The sequence below is a fragment of the Pseudopipra pipra genome, chromosome 1 (assembly GCF_036250125.1).
Source record: "Pseudopipra pipra isolate bDixPip1 chromosome 1, bDixPip1.hap1, whole genome shotgun sequence".
NCBI lineage: Eukaryota > Metazoa > Chordata > Aves > Passeriformes > Pipridae > Pseudopipra > Pseudopipra pipra.
Window position 1 is genome coordinate 139,085,241 of NC_087549.1, and position 21,488 is coordinate 139,106,728.

Consider the following 21,488-nt stretch of genomic DNA (forward strand, 5'->3'; position numbering starts at 1 on the left):
TGGGTATGTGAGGTGTTTAGAATTCCATCCTTTCAACTTTTTCTCCTCTTCTAGTTTCCAGTGGTAAGCTAGTAGGCATAATCAAGGTTACAGATTATATTCAGGAAGGCTAGAGTGAAACTTATTAACAAAAATATTAGTATACTATCTCAGTAGTGTAACCTTCAAAAGCATCTAAAACATTCTCTTCAGTGTTTGCTGCAGGATGGGATTGTTATATAAGATTTAAGGGCTGGGCCAGCAAGTGCCAGTCAGTGGAGAGTATCAATGAGATGTGGATCAGTGTCTCAAACAAGCTGTGGCTTGTCCTGTTGCAATATATGTCTGATTCAGGCTTTACACACCAAATCTGAGCCCACTTTGTGACTCAACTTCAAGCTGATGGCTTTATGTCAGTGCTGTCTAACTGTGTTCGAAATTAGGGCAGAGCATCAGTATAGCTCTAAGCCGGGGATATCAACAGCTCCTCTCTCATGCAGTGATCTGTCGCCACAGGGTGAGCAGCAGAATATCCAAATGTGAAAATGTAAGACTAAAAATTGTTTCTTTCAAAGTGGAGGGAGCTACGAGAAGATTTCTTCCATGAAAAGAAAAGCCTGTCTGTATTGCATTTCATGCTGAGTTGAGTCAGCAGTAACAGTTTTGGTGTGTAATTGGTTGTTGAACTTGGATTTTTTTCCTTCCAGCCAGACAAGATTTCACTGCAAAATGGAAAATAAGTGTCAAAAGCTCTTCAAGTTTTGAGAATCTAGAAGATGTGTACCCACTTGCTATAAAATGCTGGTGCCTATTTTAGCTGTCTCACAGTTAAGCTCTTGTGATGAGAGAACTGAAATGCAGATTTCTCATAGCTCTATTCCACAAAGACAAGCTACAAAGAAGCACTAGCTTCAGGTATGGGAGGTGGGGCAAGAACAGATGTGGGTAGTTGTATCGTGATTGCTGTCAGAAAAGTTCCCAGTGGAAACAGGCTGGTGTTTCATGTGTAACTTTGTTTAGCAAAAGTAATTAATCGTAGCCTCTAAGATGTATGGAAGAGCCATTTTTGTTATCTGTGAGGCTGGGTTTGGTATGGGCTTTGTAAAAGCTGTTCAGCCAGTAGGCTTGAAGCAGATGGCAGGAGAATATAATCTTATTTCCTTTTTGTTTGGTTTTTTTTTTTTTTTGTATAGAGCAAAACAATTTTTGATTCAGGCTACAATATGTAACTCATCAGTGTGGCTTTGTGTTGTTTTCAAGCATAATTCAGTTTTCTTTACGGGGTTCCGAGTTCACTGTGCTCATGTTTTTTATTTTCTGGGACAAAACTGAAGAATCTAATAATGCTCCTCTCTACTTGCCGTGCACAGTGAAAGGTCCAAATGATGACTGTATCTCTTCCACACAGAAGAGAGCTTAGCGAGTTCTGCTTGTTCTCCCAGAGGGAAGTAGTACCAGACTTGGGGACATCCTGGATCCTGGAATCATCTTACTATTCTTGCGAGTTACAATAAATATCTAAGAAGCAGCTGTTTTTCATGTCCATTCCCACATGCTGACTAAGGTGTTGACACTAAGCTGGCAAAGCCTGGATCCATTGGTCTTGCTGCACATGCACCATGTAACCGAGCTGCGTGTGCTTGGTGGCCCTGTACTCTGGACAGCCAGTGGCCTTCGTGGAACTACTGCTGGTGCTGGGAATGCCTGTGGAGCAGCTGCTCTTCTCCCTGGGCTTCTCTGTCAGGAAATCCCAGGCAGGTTGTCTCTACTGGCAGAAGGCTCAGGATCATCAGGGAGGAAGGAAATGTATCCAAGTCAACCCCCAAACTTGGTAACTTTATTTATATGGAATGTATTCTGAAAATTCAAGGGAAAAGGTACTGGTGATATGGATGGAGATGAGAAACTCCTTAGATACTGAAAAGTATCAAGGTCTAGGATGACTAGTCAGTAATCCTAAATACTGTAATTGCAAGTTCATATAAATGTCTCAGAAGTTGCTGTTGTCTGTGTTTGTTCTTACCCACAAGCTGTTGTTTTTGTGTTTATTAATGGTAAATAAAGACATGAGTATTGTTGATTAAATTGTATTATTAAATATACTGGCATTTCTTCGAGAGTAACAGCTTGAAAAGCACATAAGCAGAGAGAGGAGTGCTGACAAAACAAGGCTGTAGTCTTTTAGAGTATATTAAAAAAAATAAAAAGAAGGATAGGCTTCTTTTTCTTAGGAAGAGCTGGCTGCCATGATCTGTGTGCTTAGGCAGTACATTTTTTCAGAGAACTTGCACTTAATGCAATTAAAAAAGACAAAACTGTAGTAGTTAAAGGAACTCAGTATTTTTCTCTCTGTTTCTGACAGACCCTTCTAAAATCTCTTTTTATTTGTGATGGCAGCTTGTTTGAGTACTGTAGAACAGATGTTACAGAGCAGGCTCAGCCCCTGGAAATTTTCTTTGTAGTGTCCTATATTAAAAAGGATGGAAGGAAATGAGACTATAGAAACCCTTGTTCTGGCTGAAGAGCTTATTGCTCCCAGATGCTTCCATGTGCCCCTCCTCTCTCACTGCAATCACTCCTTGCACTGCTTTGATACATCAGTTTCAAAAAGGAGGTGGAGATTTGTGTAACCAAGTGTATTGGAAAGGGCAGAACACTGTTGTGCAAACCTGGAATTGAAGCAGGGAGCCTACTTGGATTGGTAACAGGCATGAAACCCCAGGTGGTGATGGCAGGAAAAGAATTACAGTTACCTGATTGTCAAAACAGTTTTGTACAGCACATAGGTCTCTTTGAGACTTAAAAATTTTGACAAACACAGGGGTGCAGGGAGATCCCTGTATAAGGTGATGTAAGTATAGGTCATGGAAAAAGTCTCAGTGGCTAAGACTTTGCTGCTATTGAGCAGATAGTGAAGTTGTGATATTTTACAAAAGCACATAATTTTTATTAAACACTGAAGACATACACAGCTAGTTAAACATTTTATCATGTCTTTCATCTGCTGTCACTGGTGTGGCTCCTGGTCACTGGTGTTTTCACAGTGTGTGAGAGGCTGTAGAACTTGTGTGAAGATGATACTGTGGTGTACTGGGCTAACCATCAGTACAGCTCCAGCAGTGCATGTTAATTTTGTATAAAAATTTTATGCCTGTTCAGAAAAGAAAAATACAAGGCATTTAAGAAAAACCTGCTAGGCTAGGTTTTCTCTATAAAATGACCTTCAAGCTGGGGCTGATCCACAGATCCCAAACTCCCATCTAGGTAACAAAAATTGCCTTTGAATATGTGGAGAATTAGAAATCACATACTTATTTCTGAGAAACTTGGCCTCATTATACAGGTTATTCAGAAGAACTGTAGTGCTGCCTTTAAAGAAATATATTTAGAATGGTTCATAGGAAATCTCTTAATAGAGCTGATACAAGAAAATAAACATCTAGTGAAAGCTTGTAGAGAAGCTGCATGTCTGTTCTTCATATCCTTTCCATCCTGCCATTTTCTTTTGTTAAATCCTTCTTGCTTTTGTTTTCATGTTGTTACTGTTATACAGCTCTTAGTATATAGGATTAAAAAACCTCAAACTCCATGCTCCAGGCTTTTACAGAAGAGAACTCCTTCTATGGCTACAGAGCAGTACAGCTTTGATTTAGAAAACTGTCACAAATCTCACAGTTTGATGTAGGCAGTGAGATGAAAGTAATAAACCAAGAGGAATTCTACAGTATCTAAACTAGGGCAACAGAAAAAACTACTAACATTTTGCCTGCAGATGAAGTGAGTAAACGGAATAAAGGGGCTGGCTGAGTGGGATTAGCACAAACCAAGTAAGGTTTTAAAAGGTTGCTTAACTTGTGTCATTCAAGTTAAGAAGATACATTGCTCAGGGAACAGCCATTAACCTACCAACAGGGCCAGTAGAAGTCACTACTAGTTGGCTCTGTTTAGTCTTTACCTCTGTCACCCCTGGGATTAGTCATCGTATCTGGTTTCTTAGCAGATGCTCAAAGCAACAAGGAGGATGGCAGCAAACTGTGGTTTTACAATGTAGTAAAAGCAATTGGGGATGGATGTGATGAGGATAGGAGTGCAAGGGTTCTGAGGAAAAGCATACCATTAAGTGTGGCATTTCCAGTAGCCAGAACTCTGTACAATGATGTGTTCTTCAGAGCCTGCATCAAAGTGGTGTCTTTTTATGGTCTTTAGGAACACTGTTGCTAAGAATATCTCTGTGGAAGAAATCGTGATGGATTTCAGTTATTCAGGTGTCCTGTGGTGTGATATAAATCTGTTGATATTCAGTTCCTCCTCTTTATTTAAATGTGTGTGATGTATCAGAAATTTCCTCAAATGAATAATATTCTTACTGAAAGTAAGTGAAGAAAGAATATGCTTGAATGTTCAAAGACATTCTCTTCAAAAAGAAAAGAAGTAAATCTTAGAAAAAAGCTTATGGTATATCTGTGGTTTTTTACAGTATCTATGGTAGGGTGAGGAGCTTTGCAGTTTTAATTCGCCATTCTTCACAGTCCAGTGTTCCTCCTAGTCTTGTCTTTCCTGTTTACTCCCACGGCTGGGTAGGACACACAGATTATTGTGTCCCCACCCCCTCGTTGTTCAAAGGGAAGGGTGATTTGTGCCCTCCCATGCCAAGGGAGCTGTGTCTGTGCCTAATGCTCATGCTGTGAGGACAGAATTGCTACCTTATCCTTCTCATGTTGCTGCTTCTCACAAAAACATCTCAACAACTGGGATTCACAATTAATGAAACATGATTGTGAGAAATAAACTGGGAATATTTTGGATTTCAATTTTGTGAAACATTTCATTGCAAATAAGCAAGTGTTCTTCAGTGAGGAGAAAATGAGCAGGTGATAGCTTATATTCTTGTAGTTGAGAGGATGGACAGTTGCTTTTCCAATTCTGTTTTTATAATAAAGAAGTGGGTTTTTTTAATCTTCAGATAAGAGTTGGATTACATCAATCTAAAATAGTGATGCAAGGTGTCCACAGAAACCTTACCTTGCAACAAAACTAAGGTGAACATAATATTTAACATATTCATTATTACTATACAGTAAGTTATTTTGCATTTTTACTTTTTTGAAGTGCTGTGGATAAGCTTGGAAACTAGAGGAATGTGGGAAGGCTCTTCACTGGGAGGTGTCAGAGACTGAAATGGTTGATGATTTATGCATTCTAGGAGACTTTTGCAGGCTTTTGACTTGCATGATACCTCTGATGAGCAGTCGAGCCCCTCCCTCCCTCCAGTGCTGAAGGTGTGAAGTCCTGACCTTGCAGGCTTTTGACTATTGATGCATCTGATGGGCAGTCAAGGCCCTCCCTCTCTCCGGTGCTGGAGGTGTGAAGTCCTGAAAGATAAGAGCTGACCTTGCAGGCTTTTGACTATTGATACATCTGACGAGCAATCAGGACCCGCCCTCCCTCTGCTAAACTTGAAAGGCGGGAGCCAGGCCAGACACAGCAGCTCTTGCGCAGGGCCCAGGGAGAGGTTGGAGGCTCGAGGCATGGCCCGTGACACTGACCATGGATATGATAATTCATAACTTCTTGGAGTGTGGGGGCTTCCCTCCTTCACCCCCAGCAGATCAAGACCACCACTTCAAGTGACAGACATGGAAGCTGCAACTATCAAGTTTCATCGCTGGACCCCGTGGGCGGTGACTATGGACATCTGTCCACTCTCAGCTTTTCTTTCCCTTACTCTCCCTTGCTCTTATCCTGCCTTTCTCTCCCCTATGCATTTTTCTCCTCCCCAGAAAGGTTATGACAGCACCCAAAAATGTTAGCTTACCTATTGATTATGACAGCACCCAAAAATGTTAGCTTACCTATTGATTATGACAGCACCCAAAAATGTTAACTTAACAATTGATTCAAAATTGTTAAAATAAATCTTATCAATATATGTTTTCATACACCGATTATTTAGTGTCGTTTCACTTTAATCCACCCCAAAGGAATTTTTGATAAAACCTGGGTTACCCCCCCCTCTTTTCCTGGGGCGGGTCGTAACATTTTTGGCGTCACGGACAGGATCCTTTGGATATAGTGGAGTAATCGGTGTAGTCTAAAACTGGTACCGAGGGCGAGTCAAATGGTGACTGTCCCCTCGCAATAAAATTATAGTAAGAATTTTTCTCCTCTCGGTGTGACCCGGGCACATCAGACCTGTTGAAAGGTTTCCTGGTGTGACCTGGACCTGTTGAAAGGTTCTCTGGTGCCTGGACCTGTTGAAAGGTTTTCCAGGAGAGAGTCAAACCAGCCCTCAGAGGGTTAAGGGGGAGAAAGACATTAACCTAAACTGGGTTAATGACTGAGGCAAAGGGGATGATGACACCCCAGGTTGAGTTATATGGGGATTATTCCCTCCTGATAGCTATCCTTGGTTTACAACTGTTTTTTGTGGGTGCTGTCTTAGGCGTGTTCCTTAGAGCAGTGCAAAGGCAAAAATCAGCTATTCAGAAATCTGTAAGTGAAGTGATAAAATCTTTCCAAGAGTCAATGAGAACTTTGCAGGACCAGCTAGAAAAAGAGGCTATTCAAAAATCTACCGGTGAGGTGATAAGGTCTCTTCAAGAGACAATGAAGGCATTACAGGAGCAATTAGGAAAAGAACGCCTGCAGTTAACTGCTGAACGTCAGGCACTGGAGAAAGAGAGAGAGATTAACTCATTGCTTAGGTCAGCCCTTGAAGATGAGGAGGAACAAAATGAAAGGCTTAAAAAAATACTGGAAATGAAAAATTGTGAATTGCGAGACATTAATTCAAAATACCCTAAACCGGTAGATGTTGACAAATCCCTGTACCCCTCTGGGGAATTAGAAGAGTTGAAGCAAAGTTACCCGGAGGAGGGGGTAATACATATGCGTCCCCTCATTAAAACTGAAACCACTGGCCAGGGGACAGACAGGCAAACTACCACACGAACTACCCCGTACACGGGGGAAGCACTGGCCAAAATTCAGGAAAAATACAGTCGTAAGGCCAGTGAATCAGAGACTGAATATGTGTGGAGGGTGTCCCTTACTGGGGGAGATCGGATTTTGTTGAGTGAAGATGAGGCCAGAGGATTTTGGGGCCCAGGGGTCTTCCTGACCACAAATGATAACCGAGCACCGTGGTCCCTGACCCAAAGAGCTGCCTACTGGGCAGGTGGGTTAGACCCTATAGAAAGGGGAGATCCTTACACGATTAAAACACCCACAATTGGCCACATTGTAAAAAGTGTACAAAAAACCGCATGTCTCCAGTTAATGCATACAAAATTATTAGACCCACAACGAAATTCCCCAATGGAACTCGAGGCAGATCCACAGAGATTTCCAGTTTTAATTCGAGGCCTGCCTGATGCACTAAAAGTTTATGCTAAACAATTACAGGAGCGCATAAAGGCAACCCCCAGACCTAGAAGAAGGGGTGCTCCATCAGGATTAACCTGGTTGGAAATAGCCCAAGAATTAATAGCTACTGGTCAGCAGCTGGGGCTCTCTGGTACGAGTGGCCAGAGAATACACTGCAGGAGGGCAGGGAAAGTCCAAAAACCTGCCTCGCCAGGTATTTGTCAACAAAATGTGTCATCTAGCGGGAGAAAGAGATACAGTCTGTGGAGAGAAGGTGTTGCAAAAGGAATTCCTCGAGAAGTGATGGATAAATTATCCACTGCTAATTTAGAATACTTGATAAAGCAGTGGGATAAGATCAAAGAGCACAAGGCACCTCCTAAGGGCAGCCCCTCTAAGGAGTCCAACACTGTGATCCCCTCAGCCTCTCCAGAAACTGGACTAACCAGTTTGACCAGTTCTGAGTCAAGGAACTGGACTTACTGCTCTCCAGTAAATAAGCCAAAAAATAGCCAGTGGGTTTATGAGGGAAAGCTTACAGAAAACAACCAGGGAGATTTGGTAATCACTTTTCCTCTCGGCCCTTTTAAATCTTTGGTTACATTCGTGGTAGACACGGGTGCACAAGTCTCAGCACTCCAAACTGAAGCTGCTATTCAGTGTGGCATTAAACCAGACAAAAAAAAGATATGGGTAACTGATGCTTTTGGCAAATCCCGACCCCAGAAACTGCAGAATTGCAGGAGCAAGGAGTAGCTGTCCCTATACACTCACCATGGACAGCATGGTCTGTCCATAAACCTAATGGGCAGTGGCAGCTGCCAGTGAGTTACCTCGATGCTGACACTGGCTCACAAATAGCTGCTGTACATAACAAAGCTGAACTGATTGCCCAGATTGCTGATGTCACCACAGGGGACCAGACTCAGACAAGTACTATCACCCACTTAGAAAGTCTGAGACTTCAGATTCCCACAGAAAAGGTAACAGTGTGTTTTCCCCCTGACATCTTGGCCACCCCAGAGCAAATAAAGATGCTGAGAAGTAAAAAAGAACTCCAGCATGCTCTGAGTTTATTTGTTTTTTGGAGAAAACATGTTCCAAACTTCTCTATTATTACTGCCCTAGTGACATTATGCGAGATAAGAAAAGGAGTTGGATAAATAGATTCTTCCTTCTTTTTAACAATCGGTCCGTAGTGGGCCAGATTTGTTCTTTTGCAGAAACGTGCCAGCAGAAGAGATCAAGCTGCATGAAACCAATGGAGCATCAATTGCAGCAAGAGGCAGAAGAGATAACTGCCCCCACAACTGCTTCTATTATCAGCTTACAAGTATCCCATGAGAAAACGAAATAGCAACAGGACTGAAGACTTATACTGTTCTTTGACATGTATTTATGTTTTTATCTTAACAACTTTGTAATATGCATGCCTGTATGTATTTTTGTCTCAGTAAGTCTGCAATATGTAGAACTTTGCCACAAACATTGTGTTTGTGTCCCCTCTACTCCCAGAATTACTTGTGTTATCAGTTTATTAATAATTGTTGACTTATTTGGGTTTTGTTTTTTTTTTTATCACGAACAATTCACTGATAAGATTGTGTAAGACGAGCCATTTTATGTACTGCTAGTTTAGTTTTGCCAAGTTTGTTTTGTTATTTTGTTGGGGGGCAGGTTAGCTTGGGAAAAGCTTTTTGAATGTGTTCTTTTATATGAGCAACTTACTGGTAAAATTGTATAAGATGTACTGTTAATTTGATTTTTGTCAAGTTCATTTTGTCCTTTTAAATATCCCTCTCGATTGAGAAACTCAACCAAATATAACCTGGGAGTTAGTACAAGTATTTATGCATATTTAGAGTCATATAAATATGCATTATATACATTAGCCTTCTGCCTTGAAAGGCATTGAATTTCATATTTGGTTAAATTTAACAAAACAGAACTAAATTTAGGCCTAAAAGAAAACATAAGAAAGCCTTTTACCAGCTCCCAAGTAACTCAGTGTTTTTGGTTTTTTTTTTTTTTTTGATGTATAATTTCAAATATTTGTATGTATGTTTGTAACCTCATTAATGTTAAGAAATTTGATTGTAACTATTGAGATCCTATTACATCCCCTATGACGACTCACAGGGTGGAGAGAGTAACTAATGCAAATTAGCTTACTATGTTATTATAAAATTAGTTTGTTTTTTGAAGGGGGGGAGAATTGCAATGCATTAGGGCAATCTCTTCCTTTCCTTCACTCTTCTGTCTCCCTGTCCACTATACGAAAAGCACCGCCCACAAAGAAGATTCACAGAGAACGACAAAAGAAGAAAAATTATTGAATGCATAAATCACGGGGTGGTGTCAGAGACTGAAATGGTTGATGATTTATGCATTCTAGGAGACTTTTGCAGGCTTTTGACTTGCATGATACCTCTGATGAGCAGTCGAGCCCCTCCCTCCCTCCAGTGCTGAAGGTGTGAAGTCCTGACCTTGCAGGCTTTTGACTATTGATGCATCTGATGGGCAGTCAAGGCCCTCCCTCTCTCCGGTGCTGGAGGTGTGAAGTCCTGAAAGATAAGAGCTGACCTTGCAGGCTTTTGACTATTGATACATCTGACGAGCAATCAGGACCCGCCCTCCCTCTGCTAAACTTGAAAGGCGGGAGCCAGGCCAGACACAGCAGCTCTTGCGCAGGGCCCAGGGAGAGGTTGGAGGCTCGAGGCATGGCCCGTGACACTGACCATGGATATGATAATTCATAACTTCTTGGAGTGTGGGGGCTTCCCTCCTTCACCCCCAGCAGATCAAGACCACCACTTCAAGTGACAGACATGGAAGCTGCAACTATCAAGTTTCATCGCTGGACCCCGTGGGCGGTGACTATGGACATCTGTCCACTCTCAGCTTTTCTTTCCCTTACTCTCCCTTGCTCTTATCCTGCCTTTCTCTCCCCTATGCATTTTTCTCCTCCCCAGAAAGGTTATGACAGCACCCAAAAATGTTAGCTTACCTATTGATTATGACAGCACCCAAAAATGTTAGCTTACCTATTGATTATGACAGCACCCAAAAATGTTAACTTAACAATTGATTCAAAATTGTTAAAATAAATCTTATCAATATATGTTTTCATACACCGATTATTTAGTGTCGTTTCACTTTAATCCACCCCAAAGGAATTTTTGATAAAACCTGGGTTACCCCCCCCTCTTTTCCTGGGGCGGGTCGTAACAGGAGGTTAAAGCAGAAAAACCCCTTAGCTCTAAATTACCATGCAGCACAGAAAGTAGTGAAGCTGGTTTGGCAACTCCAGTATAATTGGATATCATTTTGCTGTTTAATGTTAAGCCTATATGTAAGAATTAATCTCTCAAGGTTCTGACAAGGGAATGTAGAAATTATGCAAATGGAATACTGTGGTGACAATTAAAACAGTCAGATTTCAGCCTTGGAGTCAACATGTAAATTGTGCGAGTGTCTTACAGAAACTGCCCCCTCTTTGTACCTTAAATCACTCTGTCCTAACATAGGGGGTTTAAATGATCATCAGGATGTGTTTGACCATATGTGTTTTACCAGAGGTGGTAGAATTGTCCTTTATATACTCCATATTTTTAAAGAATTGTTACCTTGCAATTCCTCATACAGTTAGAGTAAATTGTTTGTGATCCTTGGAGTGATCAAAAATGTGGAAAGCAAGGATTTAGCAGTTACTTTGTCTATTTCAAGATTTATTTTTTTAAATATTTATAAAAAAAATGCTCAGTGTATATCTTAATTTTGTCAACTTTTGCACTGCAGTCAGAGAATTTATTTCCATATGCCCTTTGCTAGATAAAGATCTGTATGAACTTTAGTCTTACCCTTTTTTGTGACTGCCTAGATTACAGCAAGAGATGCATGAAACACCATCTTTACCTTACTCAGAATTGTGTTCACATAACTGAATAGAATGTTTCAAAATTTGCCTTTGAATTGAGAACAGTTTTGAGGCATTTCAGCCCAGAAGGGAGCTTCTATTAAAACACTGACTTATGGTTTTCAAATAACATGGCCACATCAGTCCCAGCTAAAATGTCACTGCAGCTGTACCCTAAATACAGTAATAGTCTTGGTCTGAGACTGGGTAGTGAAAGTGGCCTCCTGTCTGTTCCCAGGGGGCTTTCTCAGAGTCACTGAGAATCTTTGCACCAGCAGCCAGGCACTCAGTAATGGGCCACAAAAGAGAAACTCTAAATCACTTAAGAAAGAGTTTACAGAAATGAGCTGCTGTTACTTGGTACAGCTTCTAATATGGAAGTAGCTTTGTAGAACTATGGCTGATAGTTTGAGGGGGGAGTGGTTACATGCTTGTTTCTTTTAAAATACATCTTTTTTTCTTCTTTGATTTTTTTCTTAGACCTCAGTAATGTCATGAATTCCACTTCAAATATAAAGGCTGTAAATGGAAAAGCTGAAAGTAGCGACAGTGGAGCGGAATCAGAAGAAGAGGGGCTTCGTGAAGAGGAAGAAAAAGAACTGCAGATAAATGGAAAGGGTATATTTTCTGGACCATTGTCTCTGCCAAAGTTATTCTTAACCACCTAAATGGCAAAAAATCCCAAAGAACCATGAATGTTTTTCAAGAGAATTAGGTGCAAATACACATGGATGCCTGTGTGAAAAATGTCTGTCTCTCAGCCTAGGTTATAAGAATTAAAACTAGTACAAATTTGTGAGCTATGCTGTACAGTTTTTCACTTGTGTGGCAAGTTCTGTCGGTAGGTTAGATAAACATCTATACCCTTTATTGTTTTGGGTTTTGTTGCCAGTGCTTTTTGTAAGAGCTGTGAATGGCTACATGGCCTGTAAGTGTAGCATTGAAAATGACTTCTTTTTTTCTTCAGAGAAAATAAACCAGAACTCTCAATGTGACTCATTTAGAGGGTCCATAAAAAGTTTGATGCTGGAAACACCATCTAGTGAAAACCAAATTATATATTTAGAATTCTATACAGATTTTTTCCTCCAAGGACGTTAGGATTATTATTTAGTTTAGCAGAGAGACCTGCTTTGGATTTGCTTACTTATGTTTTAAGTATCATCTGCTCTTTATGCAAACTAAATTTTATATTTACGGTTTTTACAGGAACAGAACAATCCACACAAATGTGAATCCAGGAGCATTTACATGTTTTGTTCTGCAGATACATTATACATACAGTCCATTAGAAAGTGAGCTACTTGAAGAAATATATTTTGAGCTATTAGGTGCATAGCTTTCTCTTTGCAAAGTTCTCTTGTTCTTTTACAGACTATAAGAATGCGAAACCCGAATCAGCAGCTGCTAAGGATTTGGAAGGTATTGTTAGGAATGGCTGTTACAAGGACAGCTTTATCACAGATATGCAGAATGGCATCCAGACCAAATCTGCCTTGAATGGCTTGAACCCAGAAGAAGAAACAAATAAAGAGGAGCCAAGCCTAGAAATAGCTAATAACAGTGCTCACCAAGGTATTGTCCTTACAAGACCATGTTTTCATTTGCACATGTTTTTAATGGAAAATACTCTTTTCTTGAAAGCTCAGTCCTGGGATTCAGAGACTAGCAGTGGTGTCTCAGTTGCAGAAACCTGAAGACAGAAAACTCAAAAAAAAAAAAGAATTAATTCCAGTTGAAAATAAGGCTTTCTCTTAGGATCTCCTACAGAAAGAGAGATGAATTGAGAAACAGAGGGGCCCAAACCCATAGAAATAGAATTGTTTTCTTGTATATCATTATGCTACCGAAGTGAATACTGTTGGCCTTTGAGAGTGAATCTGTAGTAAAATAAAAATCACTAATATCATATTTATCGTTCTCAGAGGCTGAACATGTTATAAATGCCAGTTTGTTGAAACTGAGGTCTAAATATATAGTTTTAAAACTAACATAACTTCAGGCAAAACTGCTTTTTACTGAACTAAGGAAGGAGAGTGAACAGGGTAAAATTAAAATTTATAATACAGAAATGTCAGTATGAGGTATAGTTTTCCCACTAGTAAATGGAAAAATAAATATAATTCCTATATTAATATGACCTCTTTATTCAGAATTTAAGTTTAGGATGACAATCATAGATAAAAGGGCTGTGAATTGAAGCTCACATTTTAACTCATTGCTTTACTCTTTGCCAGGGTTGTCTCAACTGACTCACATTTACAAAGAATGTGTGCTATCCCCTTTCCCTACAGGTGCAAGTGAAGACAATACTGAAGAGATCTCAGCAACTCAGCACTTAACCAGTGATTCAGACAGTGAAGTTTATTGTGACTCTATGGAGCAACTTGGACTAGAAGAGGTATGGGATTTAGTAGTCCCTGGGTGTATTTTGGGACTGCTATGCTTATTTTTAAATAGGCTCCTCTTTATCAGGTGAACATAGACATGGAGAGGTAAATGCTGTCCTTCTGTTTGAAATATCGGATTATGTTCTTTTTATTGTCAATCTTTTACAACTTGGTTACTGCTGATGTAAAAGCCTTGAAATTTTTGCCCTCAGAGAATTTATTTGAGGGGAAGGGATGAAAAACAACAGTACAAAGAAACAATTGTCAAAAACCCCCAAACAAACCAGTACAAAGAAACTAATATCTGTGCCCACAAATTAATTTAGGATCTCATAACATATGTAGGGAGCAGAATTCAGCTATTTCTAGGAAACAGGAAGTGTCTTTGTAACAATGAACTTTTTGCTTGCTCTTTTTCTGGCCTGATGAATCCTGTGTTTGTTTCTTAGAATAAATAAAGAGTAAGCCTTAGCAGGTGGCCTGTAGGCCAGTGCCTAAAAGTGGCCTAGGTCTAAAGAAGTGGGAGATAACAAGGATTTCTGTGTTCTCTTGTATTCTCTTCAGTCATAATATACAGCTCTTTCATCTAAAAGGTGGGCACCAACTGTGCTGCCATAGTTTTGACTGAATTTGTGCTCCTGCTCATTGTGTAAACTGCAGTCTTAGCTGCCTTACTGGCTTGGACCTCCTTCAGAGTTCCAGTTTAAGTGTGGACTTCATAAATTGTACTCAAACACCTTGTTTCCTGATTCTGGAGAGGAATCTGTGGATGATGCACAGGATCAGAAAGACCAGTAGGCACTCTAATATTTCATCATTCTCTTGTCTAGCTCTTTCCTGAGTAAGCAGAAAATTTTTTTTAACAAATTTTACCTGGTAATGAAGAATGTTGAGAAAGGTAATTTGATAGAAGTACTGCAAGCTGTCTTATCTAGGTGATTTCCCAATCATCTTGTTTATTGCTCAAGCTTGTTTGAGATTCATTAATTGAAGTGGGTGGATAATTTGTCAGAGTTTCCCAACCTGCATGAGAAAAGTTCTAGTTCTGCACAAAATAACAAATGTTCAGGTATATGTAAATAAATATAAAGTAGAATTATAGATCAGTCAATTCAAACTAGAAGAGGTTCACTTAAATAATTAAATACAGCTTTTACTTGGAACAGATGTAGCAAGCACTCTGCCCTTCAGTTCTGGTGATCCAGGTTTTTGAACTGCTGTGTGACAAATTTGGGCAGCAGTTTCCATTTCTGTGTCACTCCTTTTGGTTATTTTGGCTTTTCCATGAAGTTATTTTTCAGCTGAGGTCCCCAGTCTGCTTCAACATTTGCTTGTGCAGGTGCTTGTCCTGGCCCTGAACAAAGGGTTGCTTGAGCCACTGTAAGGCTGTGCTGTTGCAGAATGTGTCATTGTGGCCTGAACAGCTCTATGTCATCCATTTTTAGTGTCTTCCTGTGGTACCACTGATTTTGAGTGAGAAGTCGATAGAACACTCTGCCTTCCTTTTGTTTGGTGAGAGGTGCAGGTGCAGCCAAGCTGTTCTGAACAGGTTGATAATAAGCAAGGGGATCTCTCTGCCGTGAGCGCAGACAGTGCCTACTCAGGGTTGCTAATGGCACGTGACTTTTGACTGTGTGGCTCCCAAATTCGAGTTGAGACTGTTTCACTGTCTAGGAAGCAAAGCAGATTTTACAAGGAAAAACTGAACATTTTCAGATCTTAATGTTCTGATTTAGTGATTATTAAGTATTACTGTATGTCGGAAATATCTAAAGAAATTCCAGTGGTATCACTGTTCTGAGAGTATTTGCTTCAAAGGCCCTTTCAATCTGAAAATTACATTTAGACAATAGTTAGTACATTCTATGGGAAAACAACTGTTCCCCTTAATAGAAAAGTCTTAATTATGGGTAAAATATTTTCTTAACGTGAAAGTAGAGATTATGTTTCTTCCTTTTTGATGGTAAACTGTCATATTTTACAGAATTTAATTACTTGCTAATGTTAATTTGTAGCCCTTGGAGATCATCACATCAGCTAAAGGATCTTTAAAGCATTCATCCCATTTCTTGGATGTAGATCACAGTCTTCTATTAGAAAATATGGATTTTCCAAGGCGCACTTGCATGACTTACGGGAATCTCCAATCTGGAAATACTGGAGAGGGAATAGCTGAAGAACAAGGTGAAGTCAAATGTGGAGGAGAAGATGGCAAAGCCGGTAATGGGGGCCCTCACAAGGAGAAAAAAGGTGGAGAAAAAGCAGATTTCTACAGTGTCAGAAGAGGGAGAGGTACTGTGCACACTGTGTGTTCCCCCTATGTTTGTGTTCCCCTCTCCTCACTGCCATAAGTTACTGGTGCCTGACAAGAACTTCCCAATACTGTCCAATAAGAGAATCATTTATACAGTGCTTCTGTCCTTCACAGTAACAATAGATAACAAAATGCTAATTACAGTGGGTAACCTTATATTCCAGCTGCTGTTGTGGCACCTGGGTTTTTAGAAATGTAATCATCAAAACCAGCCTGTGCCTAAGAAGAGTTTTTTTAGAAGTTACATATTTATTGATAAATATATATGCATTTATACCTCTGTGGTGGCTTATTTGAAACCATGGAATGGCTTGGAAAGGTATGAGTGACACATTGTTTTGTATATTATTGGAATGTTAGCCACACCTTTGAGTGATCCTGATACTATCCATTATGATTCTTAAAACTTAATGATTCTTAATCACATAATAGCCCAGATGTTCAATTTATGTTGGACCTCTGCTCTTTTTAATTCCATAATACTTCTAATACCGTCACCTAGGAGCAGCACCATATTCCAGTGATATGATCTGTAAAGTCAAGGATAAAATTAATTTTTCTTGTACAAAACAAAAAAAGGCAAAAAGTATTTTATTTGTATATAGCATGCCTTTTGTATGGCACCTATATGTAATCAGATGCAAAAATTCAAAAGAAAATCCAAGTAGAACATTTATGTTTAAAACTGTTATGAAGAACATACTACAGTTTAACTATCTCCTCTCTTTTGTTGTTTTACTGAAGTTTGTTACTTGCAGGCAGAAACATGATATGCTAGTTGTAGTTGTATCTAGTTTAAGGGAGTATTGTAGGTTTCAAATAATTACCTTTCCTGTCACTGTATTCTAGTGATCTTTGTTTTCCAGCTGAAGACTGCCAAATTTAGAACAGACCTACGCTTGATAATAAGACAGATCTTATTTTCTTTTCACTAGGGCAGAATTTACTGCTGAACTTGTCTGGATGTGAATTAATAGTTTTTTCCTAAATATTTTTGCAGTTCTAGGAACTTGAATGATACTGTCACACTGAGGCTGTAGGGAAACATCTCATGACATTTCAGTGACCTCCCAGTGCTTCTGAACTGTCTGAATACAACCTCTGATGAGGATTACCACACTCCTGGGTGGAAACTGAGGGAGGAAAGTGAACTGTTTAAACATTTTCAATAGAGTTGGTAGCCCATTCTGTGTTTTATGTTTCTGGTTTTTTTCTCCCTCAAAACAGGGCATAGACTTCAGCCTTTGGGAGACGGTTCCCAGGGTGGCCAGATGGGCAGTGGAGGGGACGGCGAGCGCTGGGGATCCGACAGGGGACCCCGGGGAAGCCTCAATGAGCAGATTGCAGTGGTGCTGATGCGGTTGCAAGAAGACATGCAGAATGTCCTCCAGAGGCTGCATATGCTGGAGGCAGTTACAGCATCACAGGTACTGTTCTTTGTAGTTATTCAATTACTTTTTATGAAATGTCCTTGGACATTTGTGTGCTTTTTCAGATGGAAATTTCAGATGATATTTTCTTAAACTGTGAAGACATGTCAGTTACATTCTGTAGTTTAGTCCAACTTAAAATTTCCTATTGGTACCTACTCTCAGGAACACAATTCAGGACTCTTTTACATGTGAGCAAGAACATGTATTTCAACTTAGAAATTAACCATATATTATTTTACTGATCTCTGATCAGACTAATCGTAGCCATAGTTATTGATACACATTACACAGTCGCTATATATGGAGATTCCATAGTTAATGTTAGTAATACATGATCCCAGAGAATTTCTTCATCACTAGATCTCAAAGCATTTTCAAAGGAAGTGAGAAATTATCTTAATCTTTCAGACTGGTGAATGTTTGCAGGCAGAACTTCTGATTCCATTTTTCAGTTAGCAAGACTGATTCTTCACAGCTGTCTTTCCTCATGAATAATCCAGCTTTCTTGGAATTTCACATTATGTACATAAGACAGGCAAAGGAAGTCTTAAGTAATTGTAGATATTTAGTGATGTAGTGTTTCTTTTTCCTTCTGTTTCAATGGAAATACTGTGTCTTCAGGAGACTAGAACATGTTGTGAATATAGTTGATTCAGAAACCTGGAAATGTTTGGTTTTGTTTGACTTGCTGATACATTCTGATCTACCTGAGAATGAGAGAGCTGTACAAGCAGTATCCTGTGGGATGCACATATTCCAAATCTAAGGCAGCTAGGGAAAAGGATTTATTAAAACCATGATTTTGCTGCATCACAGCTATTCCAGAATCTAATGTTTTGAATACAGATTGATTTTCTTTTTTTGCCTGAGCAATATATGAAGAAATAGTAAAAGATTGTTCTCCAGCAGTTCATGCTGTGCTTGCTACCCATACCTAAGGAGAAACAGCAGCTTCTGTTTCACACTTACATAAGTTAGGAAAGACCTAGAAAACCAGCTGCTTTGTTTTTGTGGAAGCACCACAGTAGTGTATGGGAATAGTCTTGAAAAGTTTCTGGTACTTTCATTTTCAGGATTGTATGGAAGATATGGAACAGAGTATTCTCTTTCCTTTATGGTGTTAGACAAGGCTGTAGCTGTAGCTCAGGGCAGACTAAAACAGTGCTTTGACCTCAGTATAGAGTAGTGTTGAAACATGTCATCATGCAAATTAAGCTGGTGGGATTTCTGCTCTGGGTCAGAACTGGGACTGGACCAGATTTGAGGAAGTTGCAATGACAGGTTGAACAAGGGGGCCTTCACAAACTGCAAAGAGGTCCAGTAAGTGCACTGACTCATTTTCTAAGACACAAGAGATGTGATAAAAATGCTGTAAAGAGTAGTGGAAACATCAGAGGTATGTGGTGAAAGGGGTGTTGGATAGGAGTCGTTCTGTGCATTAAACTGTGATATATACAGATTGCAAAGCCTTCATAAGATGAAAACCCTCATATTCTTGTTTTGTGAAGCAGAAAAATTTTAATTGAAGTTTCCTTTTTTATACTTACCAGCCTTTGTTTGTATTTAAAGGCAAAATCTGCAACACCGCAGTCAAATTACCAGCCCGCCTCCTCTGTCAAGGTAAAATACTGGTTTTACTATTTGTAAAAAGCATTGTGAACTGTGAAAAAAGATGAGCTGAATATTTTATCTCTAGCTCTTGGTATGTGCTTTTTGTATTGTCTCTTCTTGACTAGGAAATAAAAAATAATCTGTCTGAAGAAATTACTTGATAATCTTTTCTTCTGGTATTATTTTCTACTTTGGTACTGTAGCATTTAAAGTGATTTAGAATTATTATACAGGTGGTATTCAATATGTGCACACAGATTGCTGACTGGAATTTTTTTCTGTTTTCCTTAGAAACCATCATGGTGGCCCTTTGAAATTTCTCCTGGTATTTTAGCTTTTGCTATTGTATGGCCGTTTATTGCCCAGTGGTTGGTACATGTGTATCTTCAAAGAAAGCGAAGGTAAAGATGTGCATTCAATAGGACCCATATACTGTGTTTCACCTGTTTTAAACCAACATATAGTATTCTGTGTTACTTAGACAGGGCCTTGAAAGTATTGGTTAATTTGACTTTATATGTGGTAGGCTTTACATGTGGCAACTTAGGCTAAATCTGTGAAATGTGATGCAGGGCAAATAATTTCAGCAAGCATACACAAGTGGGTGAGGCTGGACAGCTTGGAAACATCTCCATGACATTCTTTGATCCCCTTACTCCTGATATCCTCTTGAGCCATTTTCACTGTTTCTAGACTTTCCAGTCCCCTTGTGCCATGAGAAGTTTTTTCCCTATCACAACCTTTGTGGAGTGCCACCTGTCACCTATTTCTTATTTAACATCTACCAGTACCTTACTGTGATATTTTTATATCATCTACTTTGATTTCCTTCAGCTGAAGGACAGTTGTACTCTCATCTTGCCTTTTCTCTCAACTCTCCAAGCATCAGAAGATCAAGTGTTCTCTAGTGGCTGTCTACTTCAGCCTCACACCTGACTTTGTTGGCTCAATATGCTCTTACCTTTTATGTTTTTTTCTTCTGTCAGTCTGCAGACAGTTTGTATGTGTGTAGATCATAGGAGAATTAGCTAAAATTGGTTTAGCTTTTTGATGTTTGATAGTTTTCATGGTATAGTTTTCTCTCACACAGTAAATCACAGAAACACAGAGTGGTTGAGGTTGAAAGGGGGCTCTGCAGCCCATCTGGTCCAACTCCCCCTACTCTACTAGGGACACCTGGATGGAGCTAGTTGTCCAGGACTGTGTACAGGCAGTTTTTGAATATCTCCAGGGAGAGAGACGCCACCACCTCCCTGGGCAACCTGTGCTAGTGTTTATCTCTCCTCAGTGGTGCTCCAGTCCTTTAATCATCTTCATGGCCCTTTGTTGGACTCTCTCCAGTTTGTCCATGACTCTCTTGTACCCAGAAGTGGACACAGCACTCCAGGTGTGGCCTCTCCAATGCTCAGTAGAGAGGAAGGATCACCTCCCTCAACCTGCTGGGAGGATAATGCAGCCCACAATACCACTGGCCTTTGCTGCAAGGGCAGGTTGCCAGCTTATGTTTAACTTGGTGTCCCCTTGGATGCCAAGCTGCTTCCCAGCTGGGCAGGCCCCAGCATGTACTGGTGGCTGGGATTGTTTCTCCCCAGGTGCTGGACTTGGCATTTCCCCTTGTTGTACTTCATGAGGTTCTTGTCAGCCTGTTTTTCCAGCCAATTGTGGTCCCTCTGGATGGCAGCACCACCCTCTGGCATATCAGCCACTCCCAATTGTGTGTAATGTAGAGATTGCTGAGGGTGCACTCTGCCCCATCATCCAGACCATTGCTAAAGGTGTTTCACAGGACTGGCCCCAGCACAAACCCCTGGCATCACCGCTAATTACTGACCTCCAGTTAGACTCCTGTCACTGATCATCACTCTTTGGGCCCAGCCCATGGAACTGTAAACAATACACCACCCACAAAGGCTGCAAGTCTGCCAGGGAGTTTGGCTCAGAGCTGTCATTGGGAGCGTTGGTGTTACTGCTCTGTCTGATGAAAGAGATTGCACTACTAAGGCTTTCAGGCAGTTACACACATTTTGCTCATTTTCTCTACTTGTTAAATGGAGATTTCCATTTCATCAGCAAGGACAAAGTTGTTTTTTTTAAATCAACACAGTTTTTTTTAGTATCTTATGTGAAACTCTTATGATGTTTTGCTAATTGCTCTTGCATGGCCATGTTCTCTTGCTCTCTCTTTGAACAGTTGCTGTTCTTGCAAACCTTTTTTGATATCTGTTCTCACCTCTGTAGCACCCTCAATCCATTCACAGGTTTAGTGAGAAATCAGTTGTTAGAAAAGCACCCTTACCAGCAATTTTTCTAATATATTGTCCTAGTGATTCAGAGCTTAGATGAGTAAAAAATCGGTACATTACTTTTAGTTTGGATTTGTCTAGCTTCAGTTTTCATTCATTGGATTTTCCTAGGTCTTTATCTATGGGACAAAGAGCCCACAGTGTGTTTTCTATGAGTACTTTATTGCTATCACCAAG

The 21,488-nt window shown here is 40.0% G+C and overlaps 1 protein-coding gene across 4 annotated transcripts in view; it reads left to right on the top strand.

The window, feature by feature from the left end:
* Window positions 1–21,488, top strand: part of ACBD5 (acyl-CoA binding domain containing 5) — a 137,880-nt gene that overhangs the window by 11,144 nt on the left and 105,248 nt on the right. For 2 of the 4 annotated variants that reach the window (XM_064636229.1, XM_064636236.1), the window contains 7 exons: window positions 11,741–11,878; window positions 12,635–12,835; window positions 13,555–13,661; window positions 15,666–15,942; window positions 17,192–17,391; window positions 18,967–19,017; window positions 19,300–19,409. In XM_064636229.1, the coding sequence (XP_064492299.1) occupies window positions 11,741–11,878; window positions 12,635–12,835; window positions 13,555–13,661; window positions 15,666–15,942; window positions 17,192–17,391; window positions 18,967–19,017; window positions 19,300–19,409 (1,084 nt within the window). Of the gene's footprint in view, window positions 1–11,740; window positions 11,879–12,634; window positions 12,836–13,554; window positions 13,662–15,665; window positions 15,943–17,191; window positions 17,400–18,966; window positions 19,018–19,299; window positions 19,410–21,488 lie in introns of all 4 variants that reach the window. The other 2 variants (XM_064636252.1, XM_064636244.1) reach the window with 1 other exon arrangement.